This window comes from Camellia sinensis, chromosome 10 (genome assembly GCF_055761805.1).
Source record: "Camellia sinensis isolate YWXY chromosome 10, ASM5576180v1, whole genome shotgun sequence".
NCBI classification, from domain to species: Eukaryota; Viridiplantae; Streptophyta; class Magnoliopsida; order Ericales; family Theaceae; genus Camellia; species Camellia sinensis.
The window spans coordinates 135,033,568-135,060,114 of record NC_138970.1 but is presented as its reverse complement, the minus strand read 5'-3'; the positions used below and the strand labels follow the sequence as shown (position 1 = coordinate 135,060,114).

General features: G+C 36.8%; 1 protein-coding gene across 1 annotated transcript in view; it reads left to right on the top strand.

The window, feature by feature from the left end:
* LOC114290817 (uncharacterized) overlaps positions 1–26,304 on the top strand; it is a 35,982-nt gene extending 9,678 nt beyond the window's left edge. Inside the window, exons 2-5 of the mRNA XM_028234799.2 lie at positions 9,023–9,155; positions 9,284–9,368; positions 22,041–22,079; positions 25,984–26,304. Coding sequence (XP_028090600.2) covers positions 9,046–9,155; positions 9,284–9,368; positions 22,041–22,079; positions 25,984–26,082 — 333 coding nt within the window. The 5' untranslated portion in view covers positions 9,023–9,045 and the 3' untranslated portion in view covers positions 26,083–26,304. The remainder of the gene's footprint in view (positions 1–9,022; positions 9,156–9,283; positions 9,369–22,040; positions 22,080–25,983) is intronic.
* The last annotated feature ends 243 nt before the right edge of the window (positions 26,305–26,547 follow it).

Genomic DNA, 26,547 nt, shown 5'->3' with positions numbered 1-26,547 from the left:
TTTAAGCTTAGGGGTATTTTGGTAATTTGCAAAAGTTCTAAATATGGGTTTTATGGGTCGCCCATGGGTTGTCTTATGGGTCAAGTTATTTAATTAGTTTTTATTTATATTTCTTATTTGGTCTTAAATTAGTTTTGAAAGTCTAAGATATTATAATAGGAATAATATTAGGGATCATGAAAAAAATATCATCAAATGCATTATGAAGATTTCTCATCCTTTGATTAGAGCATGTTGTTTTATTGTATGTGTAATCTAAAGGTGGAAAATCTTTCATGATCATCTTTATGAAATTTTTTTCATGATCCCTAGCATTACTCATATAATAGTTTCCTTTTTTGGTTCGTTTTGGTTTGGGAAGTCTCTAAAATTTGTATAAAGTCATGTAATACTTCTAATTTAAGGGAATTGATATTTTATGAAAATTTGAGAGTTTTGAAGCTTCTTTATGGATTGTGTGATGCAATTAAACCGTAAATGTGATGTTTATGGAATTTAGGTGTGATGCCTAGACCTATCTTCCACTTTTCTTTCTTCTTCTTTTTTGTTTCAATCTACTACTCTCGGATTACTATTCACAGCCCTCTAAAACTGTATTTTTCAACCTCAAAACCCTATCCATTCATCCCCAAAGCAACCCTAATCCCTTCCCCTACCTATTAGCCTTTAATTTCACCCTTAAAATCCTGAAGTACACACTATTTAGGCCGTCAAATAGCCTCTGTTTTGCAATTCCATTACTTGTCCTGCATCAGTTTGGTAACAGAGCTTTAAGGTTTTGCCACTATGTTCTTACAAAGTGGGAGATCCTATGTGCCACAATATGTTATACCCCATAACAACGAAGTTTTGGATTTTGAAGGAATTAATGATCCTATGGTGTTCTTTAATTGGCTTGTTTCATTTGAGGAATATTTTGATTACTATGATTGGACGGGTGATCAGAAAGCGAGATTTGCTAAGATGAAACTTGTAGGTTTGGCACAACTTTGGGGGTATCGTTCGGAAGAAAATATAGGAAGATTGGAATTGCCACCAATAAACACATGGTAAGAGATGAAAGCTAAGCTTCAAGGGAAGTATATGCCTTCAAATAATCCTGTAGAGTCACATGAGCAACTTGTTAGTTCAAGACATGGCTACACTTTGTTTGAAGAATATATGCAAAGACTCGAGGCACTTGACACGCGAAAGCAAGTTGTGGAAGACACACGCCAAAGACTTGTGGATTTAAACATGGTTTAAGGCCTATTATTAAGCAAGAAGTACCACGTCAATCAAGATATAGCATGGATCACACACAAGAAGTTGCACCAAATCTAAAACCTATTGGTGAAAACCAAAACCTTGTGCAATTGAAGTTACAAGTGAAGAAGAACAATCAAAATCTGCACAAGATGCAAGATAATCAGATTATGAAAGTTGAGAAGTCTCCAATAAAAAATTCCACTGTTAGTCCTGCATCTAACATGCACCTAGAGGTGGCTAACTTGGTACCTAAGTCCTCTGATGAACCATTAAAGGGAATGAATGTTGTTGGACATCAAAGCTCTAAACCGTTAGAGTTACAGGTGGAGGAAGAGAATGGAAATCAAGGCAAAGTGATTAATGACGAGGTTAATGAGGGTGAAAGGGCTCTTATTGATGATTCAAAAGCACTCGAAGAAGATCTAATTGTTACTTGAGAAGAGGATGAGGTCCAAATAGAAGACTCGGATGTTACACAAGCTGTAGGGAGTGAAGAATTAATGCATCCTGCTGCTGTTTCAGAACTTATTATGCCTTTAAAGGTCATGATATTGCAACCCGAGGTCTCTGACTACGCCTACAAAGTCACCTAGTGAATTTACTCTAATCATAATCAATGAAGTGGCCAATGGTGAATCAAAAGATGACCTTGTGTTAGGAAAATAGGCTAAAAAGAAAAGAAACGGAGTTGTTGGGAATATTGAAGAAAGCCTTATGAAAACTGATTTGGATGAATTCAAAGATTTGATTTCTATGCCAATTGACTTTGTTATTCTAGAAAAATTTAGTGACATGATTGAAAAGATCAATCTTTCATTTTTTTAATTTTTTTTTGCAATCTTCAACGAAGAAAAGGCGGTGTGAACTTGACATTTTAATGTGAAGCCATGGATGTAATTTCAAAACTTACGGATTCTCATACACTTTGAGGTCGAGCTTTTTTCCAACCAATCCAGAATGATATAGAACATAAGAAGCTCAAGGAAAAGTAAACTAAAAAAAGTGACGATATTTGGAAATTGGCATGGTTTCAAAGAAAAACTAATAGGAACCATTCATAATAATGTTTCTAATATTATTAGAGTCTTATTTTATAATTATATTTATGTTTTCTAGTATTTTAAGCTTATGGGTATTTTGGTAATTAGTAGAAGTTCTGAATATGGGTTTTGTGGATTGCCCATGGATTGTCTTATGGGTCAAGTTATTTAATTAGTTTTTATTTATGTTTCTTACTTGGTCTTAAATTAGTTTTGGAATTCTAAGATATTATTGTAGTTTCCTTTTTTGGTTCGAGTTGGTTTAGGAAATCTCTAAAATCTATATAAAGTCATGTAATGCTTCTAATTCAAGGGAATTGATATTTTATAAAAATTTGAGAGCTTTGAAGCTTCTTTATGGATTGTGTGATGCAATCAAACTGTAGGTATGATGCCTATGGAATCTAGGTGTAATGTCTAGACCTATCTTCTTCTCTTCTTTCTTCTTCTTTTTGTTTTAATTTACTATTCTCGGATTACTATTCACAGCCCCCTAAAAGGGCACTTTTCAACCTCAAAACCCCATCCATTCATCCCCAAAGCAACCCTAATCCCTTCCCCTACCTATTAGCCTTTAATTTCACTCTTAAAACCCTAAAGTACACACTGTTTAGGCCGTCAAATAGCCTCTGTTTTGCAAATCCACTACTTGTCTTGCATTAGTATTGGTGTTATTAACCCTATAATTTGAGAAGTATAAACACATGACATCGTGATTTTAAGTTTAGATCTAAACATGACTGTTATATTTGGGCTTGTGGGACTCACCACGGGTCCCGTTTCGATGATTTGAATTGTTCAATTTGTAAGGCCCTCTATATATATCATCCAAGAAAAAAAATCAATTTGATCCAATAATTGTAACCTTTTTTTATTTTTTCGCGTTTGTTTCCAAAAAAGTAAATGACTGGTGTATTTTTGAAAATAGATTGTTTATTTTTTTTGGAGACAAATGCAATACAATGAAAATGCTACGATTATCGGATCAGCCTAATTTTTTTCATGGATGATATGCATGGAGGGCCCTACAAAATGAACGGTTCAAATCGTTAAATGAGACCCTCATGAGCCCGAACTAAATAATCATGTTCAGATTTGAACTTGAGAGAAACTTAACCTTTGAAAAAAGGACGACACACACACAGACTGTTAGATAGCTTGATATATATTATTGGGTCCATTTCCTAACAACTTAGACTTTTGGGAAATTTTGTGACTTAACATGGTTTCAAAGCGCTGGTTGTACGAGATCTTGGGTTCAAGTCTCTCTGTTCGCATTTAGTATTCTGTCCCTATTGGGTTGCTTGCTTCTCCTTCACTTTTTGCTTTGGTGACTTAACGGACAGAATAATACTTTGTATATATATATATATATTATTTTCTATGTAGATTAATATTACATCCACAAATATTGAAAATTAACAGTAATTCGAAACCAAAAAAAAAAAAAAAAACACTCTTGAGCTTAACTCTTATTAACTTTTTTTAATTTTTTTTTATGGACAATCTATTAATTATTTAAATCTAAGCAAAAAGTAAAAACATTTAACATTTATCAAAAGCACTAAAGAATAGAGAAAAAACAACCAGTTGGCGTCCTTGGTGTGTTTCCTAAAAATAAATAAATTAAATTAAGGGTCACGCTAGTTGTCGTGTCTCGTATGTGTCCTTGTATCCCCGATGTGTCCCTGTGTCCTATAACACTATGATACTTGTTTTTAAGTTTCGGTGCTTTATAAAATATATAATGCTATTGGACTCCTAGGACCGATAAGAGTACTCTTAGTCTTAACTTGTTCAATTATAAATTAGGATCCATACCGTCTCAACATTAGTTAAAAAAATGTTGACTTTAAATTTGTAATAAATAATAGCAACAATAATAATAATAGTAAGAAAACAAGTAAAAATAAATTGCGATGCATGCACGATTCGTGATATGAAGTGCAACAAATCAAATGCTATCATCTATTCTTTTAACTATCATGCAAATAAAAAAAGAAAACAAATCATCGGAAATGAAAAAATGAGACAAGGGAAAAGAATGTAGTATTTTTAAACAGAAAGTAGTATATGCTAGATACAGATTGACAAAGGAAACACTGAATTTTAATTCTTTTTCCACACAGATTTGGACTCTACAATGCTCTTTAAATAGAGATTTATCCTCTTACTCCACTACCTGAAAAATAGCAATAGACCAATAACAAACACTCACTAATCCATCCTAAGAACCATGACACCACTTGACACAATCCTTGCATAAGATGAAACTACATACCACTACTTTGAATAAGTCAAAGACCACTAAATTGGACTCAAACATGAAATGGACTCACTAAAATAAATCTGGACATGTTTGAATTAGATTCTGAACAAAGAAATGGTTATGAATTATGATACTGATCCAATCTAGAGAGAGCTCTTCTCCTTCCTCTTCCTCTTTCATCATAGAAACTTTTCTTTCCTTTGACCATGTTCTAAGTACCCAATTATAACTCAAGGGATGTGCGCTATTTTCCAATAATCCCCATCTTGTACTTCTCAATCCAACTTTGAAATCAATTTCTTAGACCTTTTGAAAAGCCCAAATGTTTGGAGGTGGTTAGATGTTTGATGCTTGAGGGACCCCCTTCACCAATTCATTATTTGTGATAACTAGAGTTTCAAGGTGGGGCGTTGCTCCCTCCTCCACTCTCACCCACCTCAATCCTTTTAATTTATAAAGATGTAAAAATTTAAGCCTCGGAAACCCTCTTGCCTTGAAACACAATACCTCACCTTCGTATGCCTGATCAAGTACAAGCTCGGCCAAATTGGTAATTCTTGTAAGGATTGTGAAGGATCATCCCTTACCTTGCTCTACCCTAAATGTAAAGTGGCAAGGCCATGGAGAGAAAGTATCCAATGTGGAAACTTTCCAAACGTCCATTCAAGCATAAACTTGAAGAAATCGAGGAACTAGAGACAAAGATTGCAGATCAAGGATCTCATCCTCTTTTGTTGAAATTACATCTAATATGTGAAGATTGTTGAGCTTTGGAATAGAAGAGCACAGAGTCACCCCATCTTCTCTTCTTAGTTGGGTTAGCCTCCCTATCTTTTTTACTATACTAATCCCACCTCCACTTCTTTGGTCTACCTATATCGTGCATAGCTCTTGTAGGGATTGCAAGCTTCCTATCTGAGATGGAGCTTTAAATGCTTCTAGATTTTAAATGCTTCTAGATTTTAAATGGTATAATAGGAGATGGCAGAATTTTTGAAGGCGTAGGACTTCATCAAGCAACTCAGACACATAGGTTCCTAATAGATCTAAGGTCTCCAAGTTCTCAAGCTTCCCAATCAACTTTGGGGCCATCTTCACTTTTGTATCCCTCAAGCCTAGGTACTTAAGATGGATCAGTTTAAAAACTTCATCTAGTATAGTCTCCAATGGAGTACCTCCCAAATCTGACACATTTAGTAGCCTCAAACCATGTCTAAACAACTTACGCAAGGATGCAATAGGCAATGAATCCATCGTCTGCCACACAAACAGCGAACGAAGTTGAAAAGAATGCTTGCTATATTCTACATTATCCAAGATGCTTTGGGTCAATAGGCGACAGACCTTCTCTGGCCACCTTGAGTCCCATCTGCAAACTGTTGTTACAATGCTTTGCTGTCTCGCCTTTAAAAGAATAATTTCACACATGAGGTCATGAATATGGAAATTAGATGGCCTTCCATTTGGATCTCTCTTTGCCACTTGAATCATGCTCCTATTGAATAGCTTATGGAGGTAGCCATTTGCTACTTCTATTGTCTTCCCCACAATAGCATTTGCAAATCCGTCTGCTGTCCAAACTCTACTACACTCTGTTGATCCTCCAAGAAAATGCTCTAGTACAAGAAACAAATCTAATAAGGTAGATCATTGTAACTGAGAGAGTGCTTTTTTCATACTCTCTAGTTTGTCATTGCCCTTTGATTCAGCACCAAGGCTGTAATAAAGCATTTCTTTCGTCTATTTTGCCCCGGTCCTTTGTAGCCAAAACACCACTTATCGCTACAATTGCAAGTGGCAATCCCTTGCATCTTTTTAAGATTCGAAGAGAAATTTGCTTCAAGTGTGGAGGGCATAAGTTCCCCCAAAAAGTCTTGTTGCAAAATAGTGTCCAAGACTCCTATGAGGACAAAGGCATCAAGATATAAACATTACCATCAGTTTGTTCACAACAGGTTGAAGCAATATGGGCAAAATGAGTTGTTAGAATGACACGGCTACCGCAATTGTTGTCAGGCAGCACATATTTTTTAGCCTCCCAAGCATTAACATTCCAAACATCATCAAAAACAACCATGTACCTCTTTTGTTGCAAAAAATAATTAACCAAACATATCAACCTGTTGATGCTCATAGTTTCAACTCCAACAGGGATTGGTTGCATGATTTCTTTAAAGAGTTGTTGAATCATGTCCTTCAGGAGATCCTCAACCCTGAATGACTCGGAAACAGTGAGCTAAGCATGGCTGTTAATAATTTTCTTCACCGTTGCATCATCGTAGACTTTTTTAATTAGAGTTGTTTTGCCTAAGCCTCCCATTCCCACCACAGAAACTGCTTTCATCCCTGTACCTCCCTCGACTAGCCACCCAATCAGTTGTCTTTTGGGTTTTCTGATACCCACTATCTTTGCCTCTTTGTGTAGAAGTGAATCGCCACGATAGTCATATCATGCATTGTTTACAACAAAGGACCTTGAGCCTTGCCCTAATATACCATATATATATCAAGATATTTTTGATGTCCTTGGGAAATACTGTTGACCTATGAAGCACGGACACCTCTATGAGGGCCAAGTATGAGTGTCGGACACGTGTTGGACACGGATATGCGCAGGACACATGTCCGACACATTGCAGAAGCTGCCTTTCTTTTTCTTTTTTTTTTTTGTAGCCGAACACGTAAAGGACACGTTTGGGACACTGTGGGGGTGAAAATCATAATTTATGACGCTTGAAGTGGGGGTCAATGTGTAAAAAAACAAAAATTAAAGCAATGAAATCAATTTCTGACCTAGATCCTGAACAGAGAAAAGAGAAGAGACTGAGAGAAAGGCTCATTGGTGGTCGGTGATCGCTCATCACTAGTCAGTCGTCGGTCGTCACTCGTCGGCGGTCTGCCGTCGCCGGTTGCTGGTTGTTGCTCTTGTTATTATCGAAGGTACAACTTCGATTCTCTTCTTCGTTCGAATCTTCTTCGATCTTCTTCTTCATTTGATCTTCTTCCATTTTCTTTTTATTCTTCGATCTTCTCTCTATCGCTCTTCTGTTCTGCTCTTTGACTTTTCTTTTCTTTTTACTTTTTTTTTTCTTTATATGCTGATTGTAACACCTCTCCTTCTGTCTCTCTTCTATTTTGTTTTTTTTCTTTGATTTTTTTTTTTTGGAATTTCTCTCTACCTTTGTTATTTAATTATATATATATATTTTTGGGCTGATTAGTTTTGTTAATTTTAATGATATGTGTTTATTAATTTTATTACCTTCAATGATTTTTTTAAATAATTTTATGACATATAATAAATAAATTTAATTATATATATTGAATGTGTCCTAGCGTGTCGTGTCCCCTATTTTTTGAAAATTTGTGTGTCCACATGTCCATGTCGTGTCACGTGTTCGTGTCCGTGCTTCATAGCTGTTGACCCTGGACTTGATTCTTTGTACTTCAAAAGCAATTTGGTGGCGAGCTTTTAAAGTCTTGATGGAGCTCCAAATCTTACAAACAAAACCACGGAATCCATCACCATGATGATCTGCGAGATGAAGCCTGAATTTGTCAAGAACATCTTTAGTGTCAAGCAGCATCACGGACTTGTTTGACCCAAACTTTAAGTCCGGGGTCACTTTCTTCCTTAGCATCAGCAACTCTGAGAAAAGTCGACATGCGCTGGAATTCATCTATGATGTCTTCTATCTCTTGCCGAACTCCACTCAACAAATTCACCTCTTCTTGGAGGAAGGGTGCAATGTTGGCTAGTAAATGGAACACTGCAGTTTCGGCCATTTTATGTTTTGAGTGTTTCTTTGCAGTAGGCTTTTATGTTGTTTAAAGGGATAATTAATAGGAAATGGTGATCTAAATTGGGAAATTACAATGCTCCAAGTCAACTGTGGTTTCAGTGATCTGTGCGGCGGTGTAGTATTAACTTCATGCATATGCTATAAAATATGTTTTTTTCCTATTTCACAGCAAGCAAATTGCTTGTGCATATTTCTTTAATGGCAACTGTAGGACTCTTAAGTCTTTGTTTTTGCATAACAATGTTTTGTTTTTCATGAAAGTTATTGGGAAGTGTGAATGCTACATGTGAGGTAGGTGGTTTACGTGATTCCATTGTCCTGTTTGGTGCAGGCTTACTTATAAGTAACAATAATGCTAGACCAGCATGAATTCTTACCACGTTGTATTTATCACCTTGTTAATACTTATTGGTTTAATAGGTCTTAACATTTATTGGGTCATACTATGTTTGTTACCAATCCATTGTTGACACATAAGGTGGTAAATAGGTATGGCAATGGGGTGGGCCTGAATTGAGCAATATAAATAGGCCGTGGCTAATTTTTTTTCTCTCTTTAGTCATATCTTACTGGACATATTATCAACTTTGTTAAATAAGATCCAGAAAATAGTTAACTTTTATAATTGACATTATTGCTTAATATGTGCCTCCGTGTTGCAGGATACACCAACTACTGTTTTTTAATGTCAGCTACCGTGGAACAAGAAATGCTTGGTTCACATATCTCAGCCATAGAAAGTTGCACAAAACACTCACATGGGTATGGTTCCTACAACTGTCTGGTCTCATTCATGTAAGTGTTCTGTACCACTTTCTGCAGCATTGTTGCCTCTGCCACCAGTCACCACCATTGGCCCTCACGGTGATTGGAGCACGCAACAAAAAGCATATTGCTGTTCTTTCAATACCCATTTTGATTAGGTCTGCCTTTGGGACTCATTTTGCTGCCCTAACCATTACAAGCCATAGAGAGAGAGAGGCGCGACAAAAAAAGAACAACCCTCCTGTGAGTCACTCTCACCCATCTCTTATATTTACTTACTCTTGTTATTGTTAGTCCTTTGTTGTGTTATGTCCTTGTTCTTGGATCAATACCTCTTGGATTTCTTTAGTTTCTTAGAATTTGGGTTTGTAAATTTGTAATGAAAAAGGAAACCCATATGATATTTCCTAAGGCTGTGTTTGGTTCTCGGATTTGGGGAGGGATTTGGAAAAGAAAAGGGGAAAGTTAGGTGAAATGTGAATCAAATATGTTTACATTTCACCAACGCTTCACACACATTTTTCCTTTCCCTTTTCAAATCCTTCCCCTTTTCAAATCCTTCCCCAAATTCATGAACCAAACATAGCCTAAAGAATTTGTCTATGATTTGTGTGGGAATCCATGAACCAAACACAGGCTAAACAATTTGTCTATGATTTGTGTGGGTGAGAGGTGTGGTTAGAGATAGTCTAGGAAGATGGCGGGCACTTCAATGGATTGAGATCACCGGAGGTGGGGAGGAGGCCAAGGCAAGCTTTAGAGAGGGAGAGGTTGGCAGTAATGGACCTTGAATACTAATGTAGAATGTAAGAGGGAATATTTAAGTGTGAGACTTAGTGTGTTAGAATTGCGTGCTGGAGTGAAGTTTCTTGCTGCATAAATGATACGTTATATAGGTCACAAGAGTATTGGAGCCCAAGCAAACTATTGAACAGGTGGCTCGTTCTCCCTAACTCTACCAGAAGTGATATAAGCCTTTCTGCCGTCTGTGGCTTGACGGTAGGTGGAGAGCAACGTTTCATGGCAGGTGGAAAGTAACGTTTCGTATATGCATCAGATGACATGAATGTAAGGTCGCCGTTGCCTCTTCTCCAAGCCTGGTCGAGATGGAGTTGTCTTAGCAAGAAGACAACCATCTCGACGATCCCATGACCTCAATTGCCAGTCCAATATCTTCTGATGATCCCGAGTAGTAATGCCTGGGTCTTGCTTCCAACCTAGGAAACCAAGTAGGTGAATGGGCCAAGGCCCACCTCAGTGTTTAGGAGAGCCACGGCTCGCTTCTAGGCGACCCAGTAGGAGAATGGGCCGCAGGCCTATCTCAATGTTTAGGAGAGCTAGTGTTTATCAGTCCAAGTCCAAGTCCAAGTCCAAGTGAACTGGGGGCTGATTATATTGTTGTTTGGTTTTGGAGTGAGGTATGAAGGACCATGGGTCCTGCGGGGCCATGGTGCTGCCTGTTGCAGGGCTCTTCATATTGAGATACATTTGAGCTTCTATGTATGCTCCCGCTTAGGCTAAGCATATAGTCTTGGTTTTGCATGGTACCTTGGCACACGGCGCCCGTATGGCTCGCCATGTATCAAACATGTGGTATGCCCACGTGGTGCCTTATTGGTCTACCACGCGGGTGGGGTTTTGGTGATATGGCACTCATAGGGCTTGCCACGTATTGGGCTTGATACAAGTACCCACAATTTGGAATGTGGGCAAATAACAACTTCTTGTCGCTGTTAATGGATGGAAATCCCTTGAAGAAAACAAAAAAAATTTAAACAAACAAATTAGGATCACCTGTCAAACTTTCTTGAACCAAACCAAACTAAGCTTTGTCCTGCTCAAGTGGGATCCACTATATGAAAATATGTTATTAAATAAAATAAAAAAATTCTTTTTACTAACACTTCACATGTCAGTTTGGGTCTTTTCTTCCGCCAATATTTTTATTTATGGCAATCATATCACTCTTCCTTACCATTGCATTTGTAAGTATTTGTTATACATAAGCAAACCATCTTAGCATTCTCTGAATAACTTATCTTCAATTGGTATTACTTTTACCATCTTTGTTACAATGAGTTGCACATTCAAAGATTGCATAGAGGGTGTTGGTATATTAGTGGGAACAATAACTTGATTGATATTGTAGGCCTAGTGGCTGAGAATTCAAATTCGTTGAGTTCAAACCGTAGGAAACCTCCCAAAAGTAAGTTGAGGAGACAAATTGTTAGAAAAGTTTGAATTTAGTTGCAAATGCTCTCAATTAGAATAATTAGAGGTTTTGACTAGAGTCATAATTGCAAATGATAACTATTTGCCATTTTTACTGAGATATGTATTATGGGAAAGAAAGCACGTATACAGATACGGGATACGGTTATGATACGATACGATACAGATACGGCGATACAAAAAAATTTGAAAAACTAGGATACGGGTACGGCGGGGATGCGTTCGTAAAAATATTATTTTTACAATTTTTAGTAATGTAGTATGCATAAAAATAAAACCTATAACAAAAGACAACTTGATAAAGAAGAAAGATTCCTATAAAACTAAGAGTCTTCAAAGTCAATAGCTTCAACTTGTTCTCCTTCATTAGTGAATATCACAGGACCTTAGCTAAAGCCAAAAAACCATTATTAAATAAAAATTTCAGCAAATATACTTTTTTAAGTCATCAATGATAACCTAGGAAGCACAGATACGGATACGGATATGGTGATATGGATATGGCGATACGTCAAAATTTGAGAAAGTATGATACAGGTATGGCAGGAATACGTTCGTAAATTTTTTTTTTTTATAATTTTAATAATGTAATATGCATGAAAATAAAACTTAAAGTAATAAATAAAGAGAGAGATTCCTATTAACTTAAAAGTCTTCAAACATTCATAAAACATCCAAAACTAAAAGCAAAAGTAAATGCAAATTAAACATCATCCTTACATGCCAATAACAAAAAAAGAATGAGAGCAAAGAGAAGAAACGTGAGAGAGTGAGAAAGAGAGAGAAGCGAGAGAGACAATAAGGATACATCAATTTGACAAATTCTATTACTTTAACTCTTACTATATTCCTCTTATCAAAGAACTAAACAAAATATTATAAGTAATATGTAACTTCGAGTATCTGATACTTCAAAATTAATAAAAAATTAATTAAGAAGTATCCGATATGTATCTGCGAGTATCTAAGGAGTATTGGAATCCGGATATGTCTCCCTTTTTGAAGTATCCGTGCTTTATAGTGAGAATGTTACAAATGCAGAAAATGATAATTCATTTGCAAATTTGAAGTGTATCAAATTAACAACTTAGGAAAAAGAAGATTGAGAAACAAAGGAATACGAGGAATCAAAAAATGAAGAATTCAAACATGGTAGAAACTCTTTTTAATCCAATCCATAAGGATGTACAGGAAAATACAATTTCTCTCTTTCGCCTTACGTATCAGTCCCTTTGTTCATTACTTTTGTGTCATCAATCCAAACTTCAGGGATGTGAGCTATTCTCTCGTAATCCCCACCTTGAAGGTCTTTATTCAACTTGGAAACCAATACATCAGACATATCAAATAAGTCAAGCAATGTAAGGTTGTTTAGTTGTTCAACGCCAAAGGGCAACTCCTCCATCAATTTGCAATTTCAAATATAAAGCTCTTCAAGATGAGGCATCGCATCTTCCTCCACTATCACCTGCTTCAATCCTTTTAATCTAATAAGCAATAAAATCTTAAGTCTCTGGAACCCACCAGCCTTGAAACACAATCCCTCCCCTTCATATGCCTGAACAAGATCAAGATAAACTAGATTGGGTAAACCTTGAAGACATTGCAAGGGATCAGCATCCCTTAACTTGCTCCACCATAAACATACTGTCACTAGGCTGTGAAGAGAAGACGTCCAATGCGGTAACTTCTCTAAACGACCTTTCAGGAATAGTGTCTGAAGAAGTCGAGGAGGTGAAGATAGAGATTCTAGATCAATGATCTCGTCTTCATCTATTGCAGTAACGTACAACGCGTAAAGGTTGTTTAGCTTCTCAAGGGATGAGCATAGCACCCTCCCATCTTCACCTCTTAGCTTCACAATGCCTAATGTCCTCAGTTGTGTCAGTTTCCCTATCTCTCTTGATACAATGCCGCCACTGCCATGGTTTGCTTCAATTGAACTAAGTTTTTGCAAGGATGACAAACGTCCTATTTTAATTGGGGATTTGAATCCGCATTCATTATCAAAAGAATAATAATTGAGTTTTTCTTCATATTGATACACCAAGAGATGGCGCAATTTTTGGAGATTTAGGATCTCACCTGGCAACTCAGTAACGTAGGTGTGTCTAAGGTCCAACGTTTCCAGGTTCTTGAGCTTTCCTATTGATGTTGGAATTATTTTTACCTTGGTTCCCCTTAAACTCAGATATTTGAGATGTTGTAGTTTGACAATTTCATTAGGGAAAATGTCCAATGAGGCCTCACTCAAATCCAACACGTTCAGAAGTTTTAAAGCACTTAATGATGCAAGCTTGGACAACATGCTTGGTGAATATGTTGCACTAAACAGGAGCAAAGAATGTAGCCGAGTGAAACGCTTGCTTTGTTGTAAATGTTCTAAATTATTTTGGATTGACAGGCGTCGGACCCTTTCGGGCCACGTCGTGTCTTGATCATTGACTATTGTTACAATGTTGTGCTCTCTCGACTTGAAGACAATAATTTCACGCCAAAGGTCATGGATGCGATATAATTTAACCCTTCCACCTTTTATCTTCGCCGCTTGAATCAAGCTTCTATTGATGAGCTCATTGAGGTAGCCCTCGGCGACTTCTTCATCTTGTACTCCTTCTTGTACTTCTACAAATCCTTCTGCTATCCATAACCGAATTAATCTCCAATGGTCAATTAGATGGTCCTTTGGAAAAACACTCAAGTACAGAAAACAAAGCTTTAGACAGTAAGGCAAATCAATGTAACTGAGTGACAATATTTTTTTCATGCTCGAGAGTTTATTATTTCCTTCTAGTTCAGCACCAAGGCTGCGATAGATCTTCTCCCATTCTACTATGCTGCTCTTGTCCTTCACCGATAAAAGACCAGTGATAGCCACAATTGCAAGCGGCAATCCCTCACATCTTTTCAAAATGCTTCTCAAAATTTCTTCCAAATGCAAGGGGCAATAATTCGTTTGAAATGTCTTTCTGCAGAATAAGACCCAAGACTCTTGGGGAGGCAAGGGCTGGAGATCATAGACATAGCCATGATATTCTTTACTGGAGAAAGAGGCTAAATCAGCATTTCTTGTTGTGAGCATAACTCGGCTGCCATAGTTACACTCAGGGAATGCATATCTAAAAGCTTGCCATGCTTGAATATCCCATAGATCATCAAAAACAAGGACATACCTCTTTTGTTGCAGGAAGGCATTTATTATTCCTTTTAGGCTATTCCAATCCATGGTTTCCACTCCTTGCGGGACTGGTTGCTTGACTTCTTTAAAGAGCTGGCGAATCATGCCTTTTAAGAGCTCCTCAGTCTTGAATGATTCTGAAACATTGATCCAAGCACGAATCTGGAAATGTTTCTTCGTTGTTGCATCATCGTAGACCTTTTTAACAAGAGTGGTTTTGCCCAATCCTCCCATTCCCACTACCGAAATCACCTTAAGTCGAGGATCTCCCTCCACCAACCACCCAATCAGTTGCATTTTGGGCTTCTCGATGCCCACAAGCTCAGCTTCTTCAAGTAGAAGAGCATCAACACGACAATCATACCATGTGTTGTTAACTACAGTGGGCCTTGAGCCTTGCTCTAGTATACCATACCTATCATGGTATCTCTGATGTCCCACCGAAATATTGACGACCCTCTTCTTGATTCTTTGTACTTCATAAGCAATTTGATAGCGAGCTTTTAAAGTCTTGATGGAGCAGGAAATTTTACAAATAAAACCACGGAATCCATCGCCATGATGATGTGCAAGGTGAAGCTTGAATTTGTCAAGAACATCTGCAGTGTCATATGCAGCATCTCGCACCTGTTTGACCCAAACTTTGAGTTCTGGGTCATTTTCTTCCATAGAGTCAGCAACTCTGAGGAAAGTCGACATACGCTCGAATTCATCCCTGACGTACTCAATCTCTTCCCAAACTCCGCTCAACAAATTCACCTTTCCCTGGAGGAAGAGTGAAAAGTTGGCTAGTAGATGGAACACGGCACTCTCTGCCATTGTCTCTTTTGTGTGTTTCTGGCTGTGGAGCCTTTTGTGCTGTTTGAAGGGATAACTAGGAGGAAATGGTGATCTTAACAGGTTTTGAGGTGGGTGCAGCTTTGTTTGAAAACTGGGGCTTTGTGAAAATTGCACATGCATATTCGTTGACGGCAACTAGAGCTCTTTCCAGGAAGTAACAACCGTTCTGACTAATCTAAACATTTAATTAGAATGCGAACCATAAATGATTTGGCTAAATTGTATGCTTTTTTTAGTTGTTAAATAAGATCTAGAAAATGGTTGACTTTCTGTGGCATTAAAATATGACATGGGGAAATTTAGTCAGTCTTCATCCATTTATTATGATATAAAATTAGCTAACCCTGTGTCCAATTTGTCATTCATTGCAATTATTTATGTTGACTTTCATAATTGACATCTAAGAACGGACACGGTAATTTTGAAAAAAATCATATACGGATACAATAGGAATACTGTTAAGAAATAAATATCTTTTATATATTTTTATTTGTTACGTATGTAAATATGAATTTAGGACAGATATGAAATACATCAATGTAGGTGCGGGTGTATTTTTATTTTTCCATTTTTCTCCTACTTTGTCTTTTCTTTCTTATTTTGTTTTTTAATTTTATATTTTATTTCGACTCCTAATGAATTTTCTAAAATTAAGAAAACAAACTCACAAAGGTGTACACACGTGACATGTCAGACATGTGAACACGTGTGTCTTTAGTGTGTCGGTGTTCCATACACAGGCACTTCAAAGATTGACATTATTGCTCAACATTTGCCTCCATGTTGCAGGATACGCCAACTAATATTTTGAATGCCATTGCCAACAACTGTTTTGAAATTAACCAGTCAATTAGGAAAATGCTATGGTGTGTATATCATATGTACATTATTATAAAATGTATAATTTTATCATAAAATTTTATAATATTAATAAAAAAAATGCGAAATCTCATTTTAAATTGACGTAATGAAATGTTTAAAATTTTGTGATTGATATTGTAAAAATTTGTACTTGATTACGATATTTTTTGTTACATCAATTTATAGTAAAATTATGCATTTTATAATAATATTATAAAATTTCATAATAAAATTATATATATTTTTAATAAAAGTACATATAGTATACACCTCCTAATTTGCATAACAATCAGTGTGTTTGATTTGAGTTTTATGGATTAAGTTTTTTGAAAACTGAGTTTTTTGGTTTTCGTGTTTTTTTATTTTTAGTGAATATTTTTAAATTTTTGAACATTTTTTTTTACTTTTTTGGATGCATCTTACTTAGATGTATCTAAAAAGTACAAAATTTGTGAAAAAATATTTAAAAAAATTAATAAATATATAAAAATACAAAAAATGTACTGAATTCTTGTATTTTTTTTTGTATTTTTGGTATTTAGTGAATTTTTAAAAGATTTTTTTTATAATTTTTTTACTTTTTAGGTGTATCTATGTTAGGTAGTAAAAAAATTGCTTAAAATATTAAAAAAATTCAGTAAAAACAAAAAAACACGGGAAATAAGAAAGTAGAATTTTCTGAAAAATATTTTTGGAAAAATGGATCCAAACAAGTACAATGTTTTGTATTTTTGTGGAAGTCCACTGGGAATGTTTTGTTTTTCGTGGAAGTCACTAGGAAGTGTGAATGCTCTACGTAGGAATGGCAACGGGTTGGGGCCAGGGATTACACCGCCCATCCTCGATGGTAGAAATTTTTCCGTCCCCGACCCCGATCCCCGATGAGGAGCCTATTACTGCTGCCGTCCCCACCCCCTAATGAGGATCGGGTTTCCCTGAACTCGAAAATTCCCCGACCAAAATATAAAAAAAAAAAAGAAGCAACAAACACATATATTCAACAATAGAGATTCAACATATACATTCATCAACAACAACACCAATCATATCTATTCATCATTAGCAACAACAAAACCCGGAGCTCAAATGTATATTCAACAGATTTGAGCTCAAATATAAAAAAAAAAATTAACACATTCAGAGAGAGAGAGACGACGGCAATTGGCGGCGATAGAGAGGCGACAGAACTCTGACGATGATGGGAGAAGGGACAACGGTGATGGAGAGGAGGGACGACGGTGATGGAGAGGAAGGACAATGGCGATGGGGAGGAGGGACAGCGGCAAATTGGCAATTGGCGGTGATGGGAGGAGGGAGATCGCCGTCGACGCCATGAGACCAACTACGCAGAGAGAGAGAGGCTGAGGCTGAGGCTGAGGCTGAGGCTGAGACTGAGAGAAATGAAATGAACTATGTGAGTGAGAGAGGTAGACTAACATATATATATGGGGAATATTCGGGGAATTATGCAGGGATAATTCGGGCCGGGGCTAGGCTCGGGAGAACCTATCCTTGTCCCCGACCCGAAAACCATCGGGGATTCAATTTTCAATACCATCCCCGGCCCTATGGGGATAATTTTCTGGTAAAACCCGTTCTAATTGAGGTCGGGGGATTGGGTCCCCGTCGGGTTGAGTTCAAATTGCCATCCCTAGCTTCACGTGAGGTACATGGTTTAAGTTATTCCTTTGTACTGTTTGGTGCAGGTTCACTTATCGGTTACCATAGTAAAATGTTATAAAAGTCGATATTTTAGGTTTATTTTTAAGACTCAGTCATGTACGTGTAGAAGAGATGATTGATTGATAAATAAAAAAAATATAAAATATTTTTTATATTTATTATTAATGTAATGTTGACACATAAAGTGATAAATAGGTATGGTAATGAGATGAGTTCATAGTCCCCCACTCTATTTCCTATCATATCGGTAGTAGGACAAATCAAGTTGGTGGTAAGAATAAGTTAGTTTGCATTTGATAGAGTTTTCTAAATATGATTTGAGAATAGAGTTGTATTTTGAGTTTGTGAGTTTTGAAATTATGATTTGAGTGTAGAAAATTTGTTTAGTTATGGTTTTTGAATAGAGTGTTGAATTGAGTTTTGAATTGAGTATGGAATTAAGTTTTGAAAGTTTGATGTGACATGTAAAATAAGAAAATTTGTTTGGTTATGAGTTTTGAAAATAATTTTCAAAACTCAATTCAACCAGTAATTGATAATCAAACACACAATTCAAAACTCTATTGAAATTTTTGATCAACAATCATAATCAAACTATTTTTAAAATTCAATTAAAAAAATGAATTATTAATTTTTTTTTTCAATTAATTTTTTTTAAAATAATTTATAAAAAAAAATTTCAAATAATTTTTTTCTTCAAATAATTTGTGTCAATTAATTTTTTAGGTCTGAATAAACATATTTTTTTTGTTTACGTTTGTAATATTTTTCAAATATTTTATTCAAACCAAAAACGTTTATAATTTACATTTTTATAAAAATTAACAAAAACCAATTTATTAATTTTTTTTTAAATATAAACCAGAACGTAAACGTTACCAAATATTATCAACATTTTTTCATTTGTTAAATTTTATCAATTTAATGAAAAATCAGTTAACTTGTATTTTTTTCCTTAGCTTCATTATTGTCTCTCACCCCTGCCTCACTTGTGAAACTCATATTATTGGGGCTACTGATTGATGTATTTGATTATGAAAATGCAAAAGACCCATCACTCCACTGCTGGTTGTCAGTCGGTCACTATTCGATAAAAGAAAAGAAAAAAAAAAAAAAGAAGAAGCCAAAACTCAGCTATAGATTGTCAGTTGGTCAGTAATCGTTCAAAGAAAAGAAAAATAAATAAATAAAGCAATTATAGCTACGGATTTTTTTGACCATTTCTTTCACTGAGGTTTTATATAAGTCACCAACTTTATTCCAACAACTTCACCATCTTCACCATCTTCATTCCAACAACTTCAGCAACTTCTTTACCATCTTATTTACATTCATTATTTAAATAGTAGCAATACAACAAGATCACAAACCCGAGCCATACAACCACCTCCTCCACCACCTACCTCAATCAATTTGACAACTAATTAATTTCAAAAATTCAGTGTAGATATTTACAATTCATATTCGTGTAAAAGAAGAGATGAAGAGCTTTCATAAGAGGTTAGTTTGAACCAGAGCTTCACAATTTCAGAGCTGAGATGTAGAAGTAAGCCGAATATTTTAGCAAACAGGTCGACGCGAAGGTCAACCAGTGGGTCATCCGACCGGTCAACTGGCTTCACTCCCAGCTTCCAGCACCCAAGGCTCAGTTTGGCTATCTGTTGCTTGCCTTTTGCACACCATTTTCATGTATTTTGCTATACATCTTTCATACATTTTTCTTAACTGTTGCTGTTATTTTGCTTACCTTCATAAGTCATGCCGAGAACAAAAAGAGCTATACCCGAACGTGGCGAAACCTCTAACCCTTCACAACGTCAACAACAGCAACAACAACAGACCTATCCAACTATTGATTTTCTCACGTACAATCACGAACAAGCTTATTCAAATTTTGCCAATCGACCAATTGTTACAGGGAGAAGGGTAAATCTACCTTCTCAATATGATCCTCTGTTGCTTGGCAAACTGGAGACGATGGGATGATTACTTTTAACTAATTTACCACAGAAGGTATATTCCCGTCTTGTGTATTTATTTTACCTTCATTTGAGACCTACTGAGGGAGAAGTTGAACAGAATAGTCTGCCTCTTATGTCAAAGGTAAAATAATCACACTGAAATCCAACACTTTGGCACAAATTATTGGAGTTCAGTCAGGGGATTTGCAATGTCATTTTCAGATTGAGTATGACTTAGCTAACATTGTTGGTGATATAACTAAGATTTATACCACAATTTGTGAGAATCGATTTACCGGTGCTAATTTACAAGCAAAACATTTGAAACCCTACCTTCATATTCTTCATCGATGGATAGTCGAAAATGTCACTTCCAAAAAAAGACATTTTGATGTTGTTCCATTTTTTAATGCTTATTTGTTATATTGTTTTGAAGTTGGACAAACATTAGATTTATGTTACATATTACTGAAGGAAATGGTAGTTGCAAATCTTGGTACTCTCAGTGGCCGGTTACTACTTTTTGGAGCTCTGCTAACTAAAATTTTCAAAGCACATCATGTTAGCATTGAAGGTGAAGTAAATGTGAAAATCACTTCGCCAATTTCAGAGTATGCACTGACCCGAGCTGGTGGCGTTGAAAACTTACTGGGATCTATTAATTTTGCAAATGAACCAATACCTGATCTCGAAGACCCAATGACAATGTCATGCCACCAAATCAACAACCCCAATACTGGACTGATTATTTGGCGCTGGAACAAGAACGGTACAATCAACGCATACTGTAATAACCAGACCCTCGCATGTGTTTCTGGTACATTTTCAGTCCCTTATTCTGTGCATTTAAATGCTTATTGTTAAATTTTATGTGAAATTGTATTTAATTAAGTGAATCTTATGAAAATAGATTCATATCTGTCTAATAGGAGACAAATCTGTTACAACTATTATGTTTGGATCAGAAATTGGAAGCCTTAGAGGCTTAATTCTTTGGAATTGATTTTACATTTGAGATCAGCATAATTTTTAGGTAATAATAAGCATTTTTGTAGAAATTTGATTTGGAGTGATTAAACTGATTAACTTTTGTCCTTATTCACAATTTAGATATATATCTATGTTCTTTATTTATTTGGTTTAGAGTCATTATATAAAATATCTCCTGAGAGAGAATTGGGAGAGGAGCGTTTTAGAGGAAGAGAAAGAGTTCATCAAGGAGGAAAATTGGGGGATTTGAGAGGGTTTACGGAAATTTAAGCTCAAGGTATGTAAATTTCATCTTAAATAACCTCTTTCTTGGATTTGAGTAAGCATGCCCTTTCATTTGGGTGAGCTAGAGTTATGTTTGAAGTGTTGTATGTGATCATTGTTTAATTGGGAAGTTATACTTACCATATGGTTGTCTTGGGGGAACTAATTTGAGCTATGTGAAGGAATTGCATCTTGTTTCCTTGTTATTTCATGTGGAAACTCATTTATGTATTGGATTAAGTGATTAATTGAGAGGATGTCTCTTATGCTTGATGAAGTTGGAATGATTTTGAACTATTTAGTGAGAAATTATATTTTATTTCTTTGATTGTCATGCTTGAGCTCAACTATGTAGTCAAATGGCGATGTATATATATGTATATCTATGTGTGTGAAAAGTTAGGAATTTCATGGAATTGAGCTATGTTTATGAGTTTCAAAGAATTAAAGGCCTAATTGAATGTTTAATCCATGTTGATGTGATGATTATACCATTATGTTGTCTTAATTCCTCCATTTTTGGGCCTTGATGTGTTGTAACTTAGTTGAATTGTGCTTTGAATACGGATTGCCCAAAACAGGGGTCACGGCCGCACGTGCGGAGGTCATGGCCGCATGTGCGGACAAGAGGAAAAAAAAATGGGAATTACATTCTGCTTTTGGCCGCTCGTGCGGAGAAGGGGGACCACACGTGCGGCCCATGTCCACTTGTGCGGAGGGGACGGCCGCACCTGCGGCCCAGACCGGAAAAAAATGTCTGCTCAGTTTTGCATGCTCGACCCTCTGATATTTTTAGAATAATTTTTCGATGACCTTAAGATGGTTGTAAATTCATTCGAAATGTAATGACTTAGGAAATGATTTAACAAGAAAAATGAAACTAATGTGTGTGTTATATGTGTGTAGGGCACACTTCGGGAGGAACCCTCACTCCGCCACAGCACTGTGAGTAATAGTATTAACGTAGTTTGCGTTACTTACAGCTACCAATTACCATTAGCACTCTGTTAATTGCAGGTTAATCATGTTAACGTATATGAACGATTAAACAAAGGTGTATACCTCTGTATGACTCTGATTAATAGTTGATGTGAACATTCTATTCTTCGTAAGTAAATTATGTCGTTTATTAATGAAGAAAGAGAACTTATGTTCGTTCTGGAATAATGGTTTTAGTGTAACTATGAAAGCATACCGTTTTGCTACTAATGGGCCTGAGGCTGTTCAGCTATAAATCATCGAGTATGGATATTTCTGAGGGATCAAAATAATTGGATAAGCTATGTGCATCCGTATGAATCTGAAATAGTTCTGTTGTGTTACATATGGACCCGAGGTCGTTCAGAACCTACGATATGAATGCAAAGGTTTAACGTTATTATGTGTTCTCTGTAATAGTTATGATTCTTATTCTGCTATACGCGAGATAATTGTGTTAATCGGTAATTAAGTCATGAGAAGTTTATGTGCACTATCCCATAATGGTATTCTTAAGGAACTAAGGTTATTTTGTTTTTGTTTATCCGTTTCGGTTATGCTATGTTATGACATAATATGCATTGTTCGGTCTTTATGACCTAATAATTTCTGGTATGGAACAAAGTGCTGCATGAAACTAAGTGCTGCTATGCGAGTCATCTCTAGAATCTGTGCGAGCCACCTCTTGAGTCCATACATATATGAATGAGGCCTATGGTCGTTCTGTGAAAGTTATGAGGCTTAAAGCCGTTCTGTGAAAGTTATGACGCCTATGGCCATTTTGTATGATCTGTTAGTATAAAGCAAAGTGCTATACGGAACTAAGTGCTGCAATGCGAGTCACCTCTAGAATCCGTGCGAGCCACCTCTTGAGTTCATACATGCATGAATAAGGGCTTAACGCCATTCTGATAAGGGTTGTATGCCATTCTGATAAGGGCTTAATGCCGTTCTGTTTAAGGGCCAATTTGTGAAGTTATGAATCTATGAGTGTCACGACCCCATTCCGTCCCTAGCAGAATGGTGCCGTGATGGCCAGTAATCCGAGATTACCAAAGGCCAACTTACAAAGATTCACACACAACTAGAGTATACATATGGAGCTTACATGTGCGGAAGCAATAAATTTAAATCTAAGTAGTCCATAAGAGCTGTGCATAGATCAAATGCAATGACATACATCTTAACATGGTTTTACAACTTGGATACAAATAAAATAAAGTACATAATACATCTTGATCAAAAGGCTTCTCAAGCCGACATAAACAAAAGAAATAAACTATAAGCCAAGAAGTATAATCTTCAAGATGCTAGCAAAAGTATGAATCCAAAACAAGCTTGCAAAATACACCTAGGCGTCACCGCCTTCCTGCTAAACACCTACATATATATAAGGAGAGGGTGAGCTTGGATACTCCGTGAATGATATAAGGAATAAAGGTTTGAATGAATGATATTCGAGATCTTTTCCAAAACAATACATATCATAGCTTGTAACAAAACATGGGATGAATCAAGTTCATCAATCAAATCTTTCAAATCTTCTTGGATGTTAATAACATCTACATAATACCAAGGGATGACATTCCGAACAAACAAATCCACGCGGAAAATCGTCAGTGGCAAAACAAGGGTGCAATTGCATTATAGTCTCCTGGCACTAAGGACTGTCAAAACAAGGGTGCAATTGCATTATAGTCCCCTGGCACTAAGGACTGTCAAAACAAGGGCGCAGTTGCATTATAGTCCCCTGGCAGTAAGGACTTTCAAAACAAGGGTGCAGTTGCATTATAGTTTCCTGGCACTAAGGACTTTCCTAAAATGTCATCAAAACAAATATAATACTTGATACAAAACTAGGGATAATCATTCATGCTTGATTAAATACTTTTCTAAAACGAAGCAAAGCTTTATCAAAACTTTTTAACATAGCTTTATTAAAAATACCACTCACATAGCACTTCAGACGTCGGGGTTAAAGCAAGGGTCCAAGTCCTACAAACACATGGCAAAGTCTACTGAATGCACTTCAAGGAGACAAGAAGGAATGCTCAAAGATGGATATGAAATGCACTCTCAAGACAAGCCTCACATGAATGCAAATGATCCCGGCATTTCTTTCAAAATCAAGTCAAAACAAAGCAAAACATGCTGGGAGTTAAATCACTGTTTTTCATCTAGGGAAAACATGATGGGTACCAACTAGGTCTTGGAATGGATGCACAGAGATGATCTAGGCAACAATGACCTAGCTGGGTGAACCCAGGAGGTCTTGGCCGAGGTCCCACACCTCTTGGCCGAGGTGTGGTTACCTAGGCTTCGGTGTGAAGTTACCTGCCGAGGTGTTACAAGGTGCCGACAAGGGTGTATCATGGTCGGCCTAGGTGTGCAGTGGTTAGCCTAGGTGTGCATGCAAGATAGACTAAGGTGCAAGTGATCATGCAAGGTTGGCCAAGGTGAGATACGATGCTTGGCCTAGGTGTGAGATCTAGGCAAGAGTGGTCTCGGTGACCACACCTAGGGAAATGAGGTTTGGAAATCTGGGTTTTCTTCCTTCAAGAACATGAAGAACATGAATGCTAAAATCATAACTTGTTATTACAAAATCTGAGATTTCATGTTATGAGTTCAAAAACATAGACCTTGGTACCCATACTTGAAGATCTTAAGAAAACAAATACAAAAACATGGATCTTGATACAAGCTTTCAGATTAAAACATGGTTTTTCTTCAAGAACACATGAACATCATTTTCTCTTTCTAAAACAACTTTAAATCAATGCATGGCTCATGAATCATGCTAGATCATGCAATGCGATCGAATAAACATAAGATTAACAAGTGTAAATCAAGAATCTACCCTCAACACTCGGATCAAACGGTTCTAGGTGTGAAGATCAAGCTTGGAAATCTAGTTCTCTCTCTAAGAACTTCTCTTCCTCTTCCTAGAGCCTCTCTTTCTACAATGCAAAAGGTATGACACAAAATGACATGTTTTCTCTACTGCCAGCAGACTTAACCCTCTGCTGGGACACGTGGCAACGACCGGTTGGTTCTCCTAAAAAAGGTGACTGAGTGAAAAGACAAGGTTATGACAAAGTGTGTATGACAAGCAAGGTAACAAGGGCACTCCGGCGGGTAAGGACCTCGGATTGGGACAAGGCTTCGGCGAGTAAGGGAACAATGATATCGGCTAGGAAGGACAACACCTCGGCCTAGCTGTGCCACACCTCGGCCTAGATGTGCCACACCTCGGTCTAGGTTATACTAGTCCAGGAACAAGATCACCAGGTGCAGGGATCAAAGATCTCTAATACCTAAAGGATAACATCTCGGCCTAGATGATACACATCTCGGCCTAGGTGATGCACACCTCGGCCTAGATGACGACATCTCGGCCAATATGCCAGGGTGAAGGTGGAGGTCAGCCAAAGTGGTTCCAAGATGGTCCTAGGTGTAAGAGGTTCAAAGGTGTGACCTAGGCTTAAGATGACCTCGGCTACACACACACCAAACAAGGAACAAGGCATGCAATAACACTTAGATAAAACAAAACAATATTTTATGAATGCAATTTGACAAGACAAAATCATATAAATGCATGTGAGCATGACTAAGGCAAAGTGAGGGTTGTTACAATGAGGCCGAGGGCCAATTTGTGAATGTGTGAATCCACCAGGCCAAGGGCCAATCTGTGATGTTGTGAACCGACGAGGCTGTTCTGAATATTAGTACAGAATCAGATTAACTACCTGTCTTTTACATTATATATATGCATTGCTCTGCATTGTAATTCTAGTTGAACATTGAGTTATCCAAGTACTATTATTCACTGAGATTGTCTCGCTCTGTATTTTGTCTGATTCTGTAGGTAATAAATCTGGAGGTCAGCCATAACCCTCGATGCTCGTCTCCCTTTGTCAACTTCTGTGTGTCCAAGCATTTGGGTGAAGCCTACCCGTTTTTGTGAAGTTTGCTAAGTTTTGGCTTATACTCTGTTTGTCTATTATATGTTGAAGTTCCCAATGTTTTTGTTATACGCCCAACCAAGGGGTGGGGTTGTCTATGTGTATGTAAATATTTATCATCTAATTCACTGTTTGTGATCCTGGCATAATAGTGGTCGCTCAATGGATGTAGTTTCTTTTTATTTTATGTTATTTTATAATAGTTAATGCTTCCGTTCAGGCCCCATGTGTGTATATCAGATTTAATGTCCGTTTTCGATTAGGTCATGACCAAACTTTTAGGGGCGGGTTTGGGGTGTGACACATACAATGGGAACAACAAATGGCTAATCAGGTTAATACATTGGGTAATCGGTTCGATGAATTTGCCGTTGCTCAGAACTCACTAATTCAACAATTTGGTGAGTTTCTTGTAGACTCTGGGTGACGTGATGAAGTGACAAGTAACCGCATTGATTAGATTGACC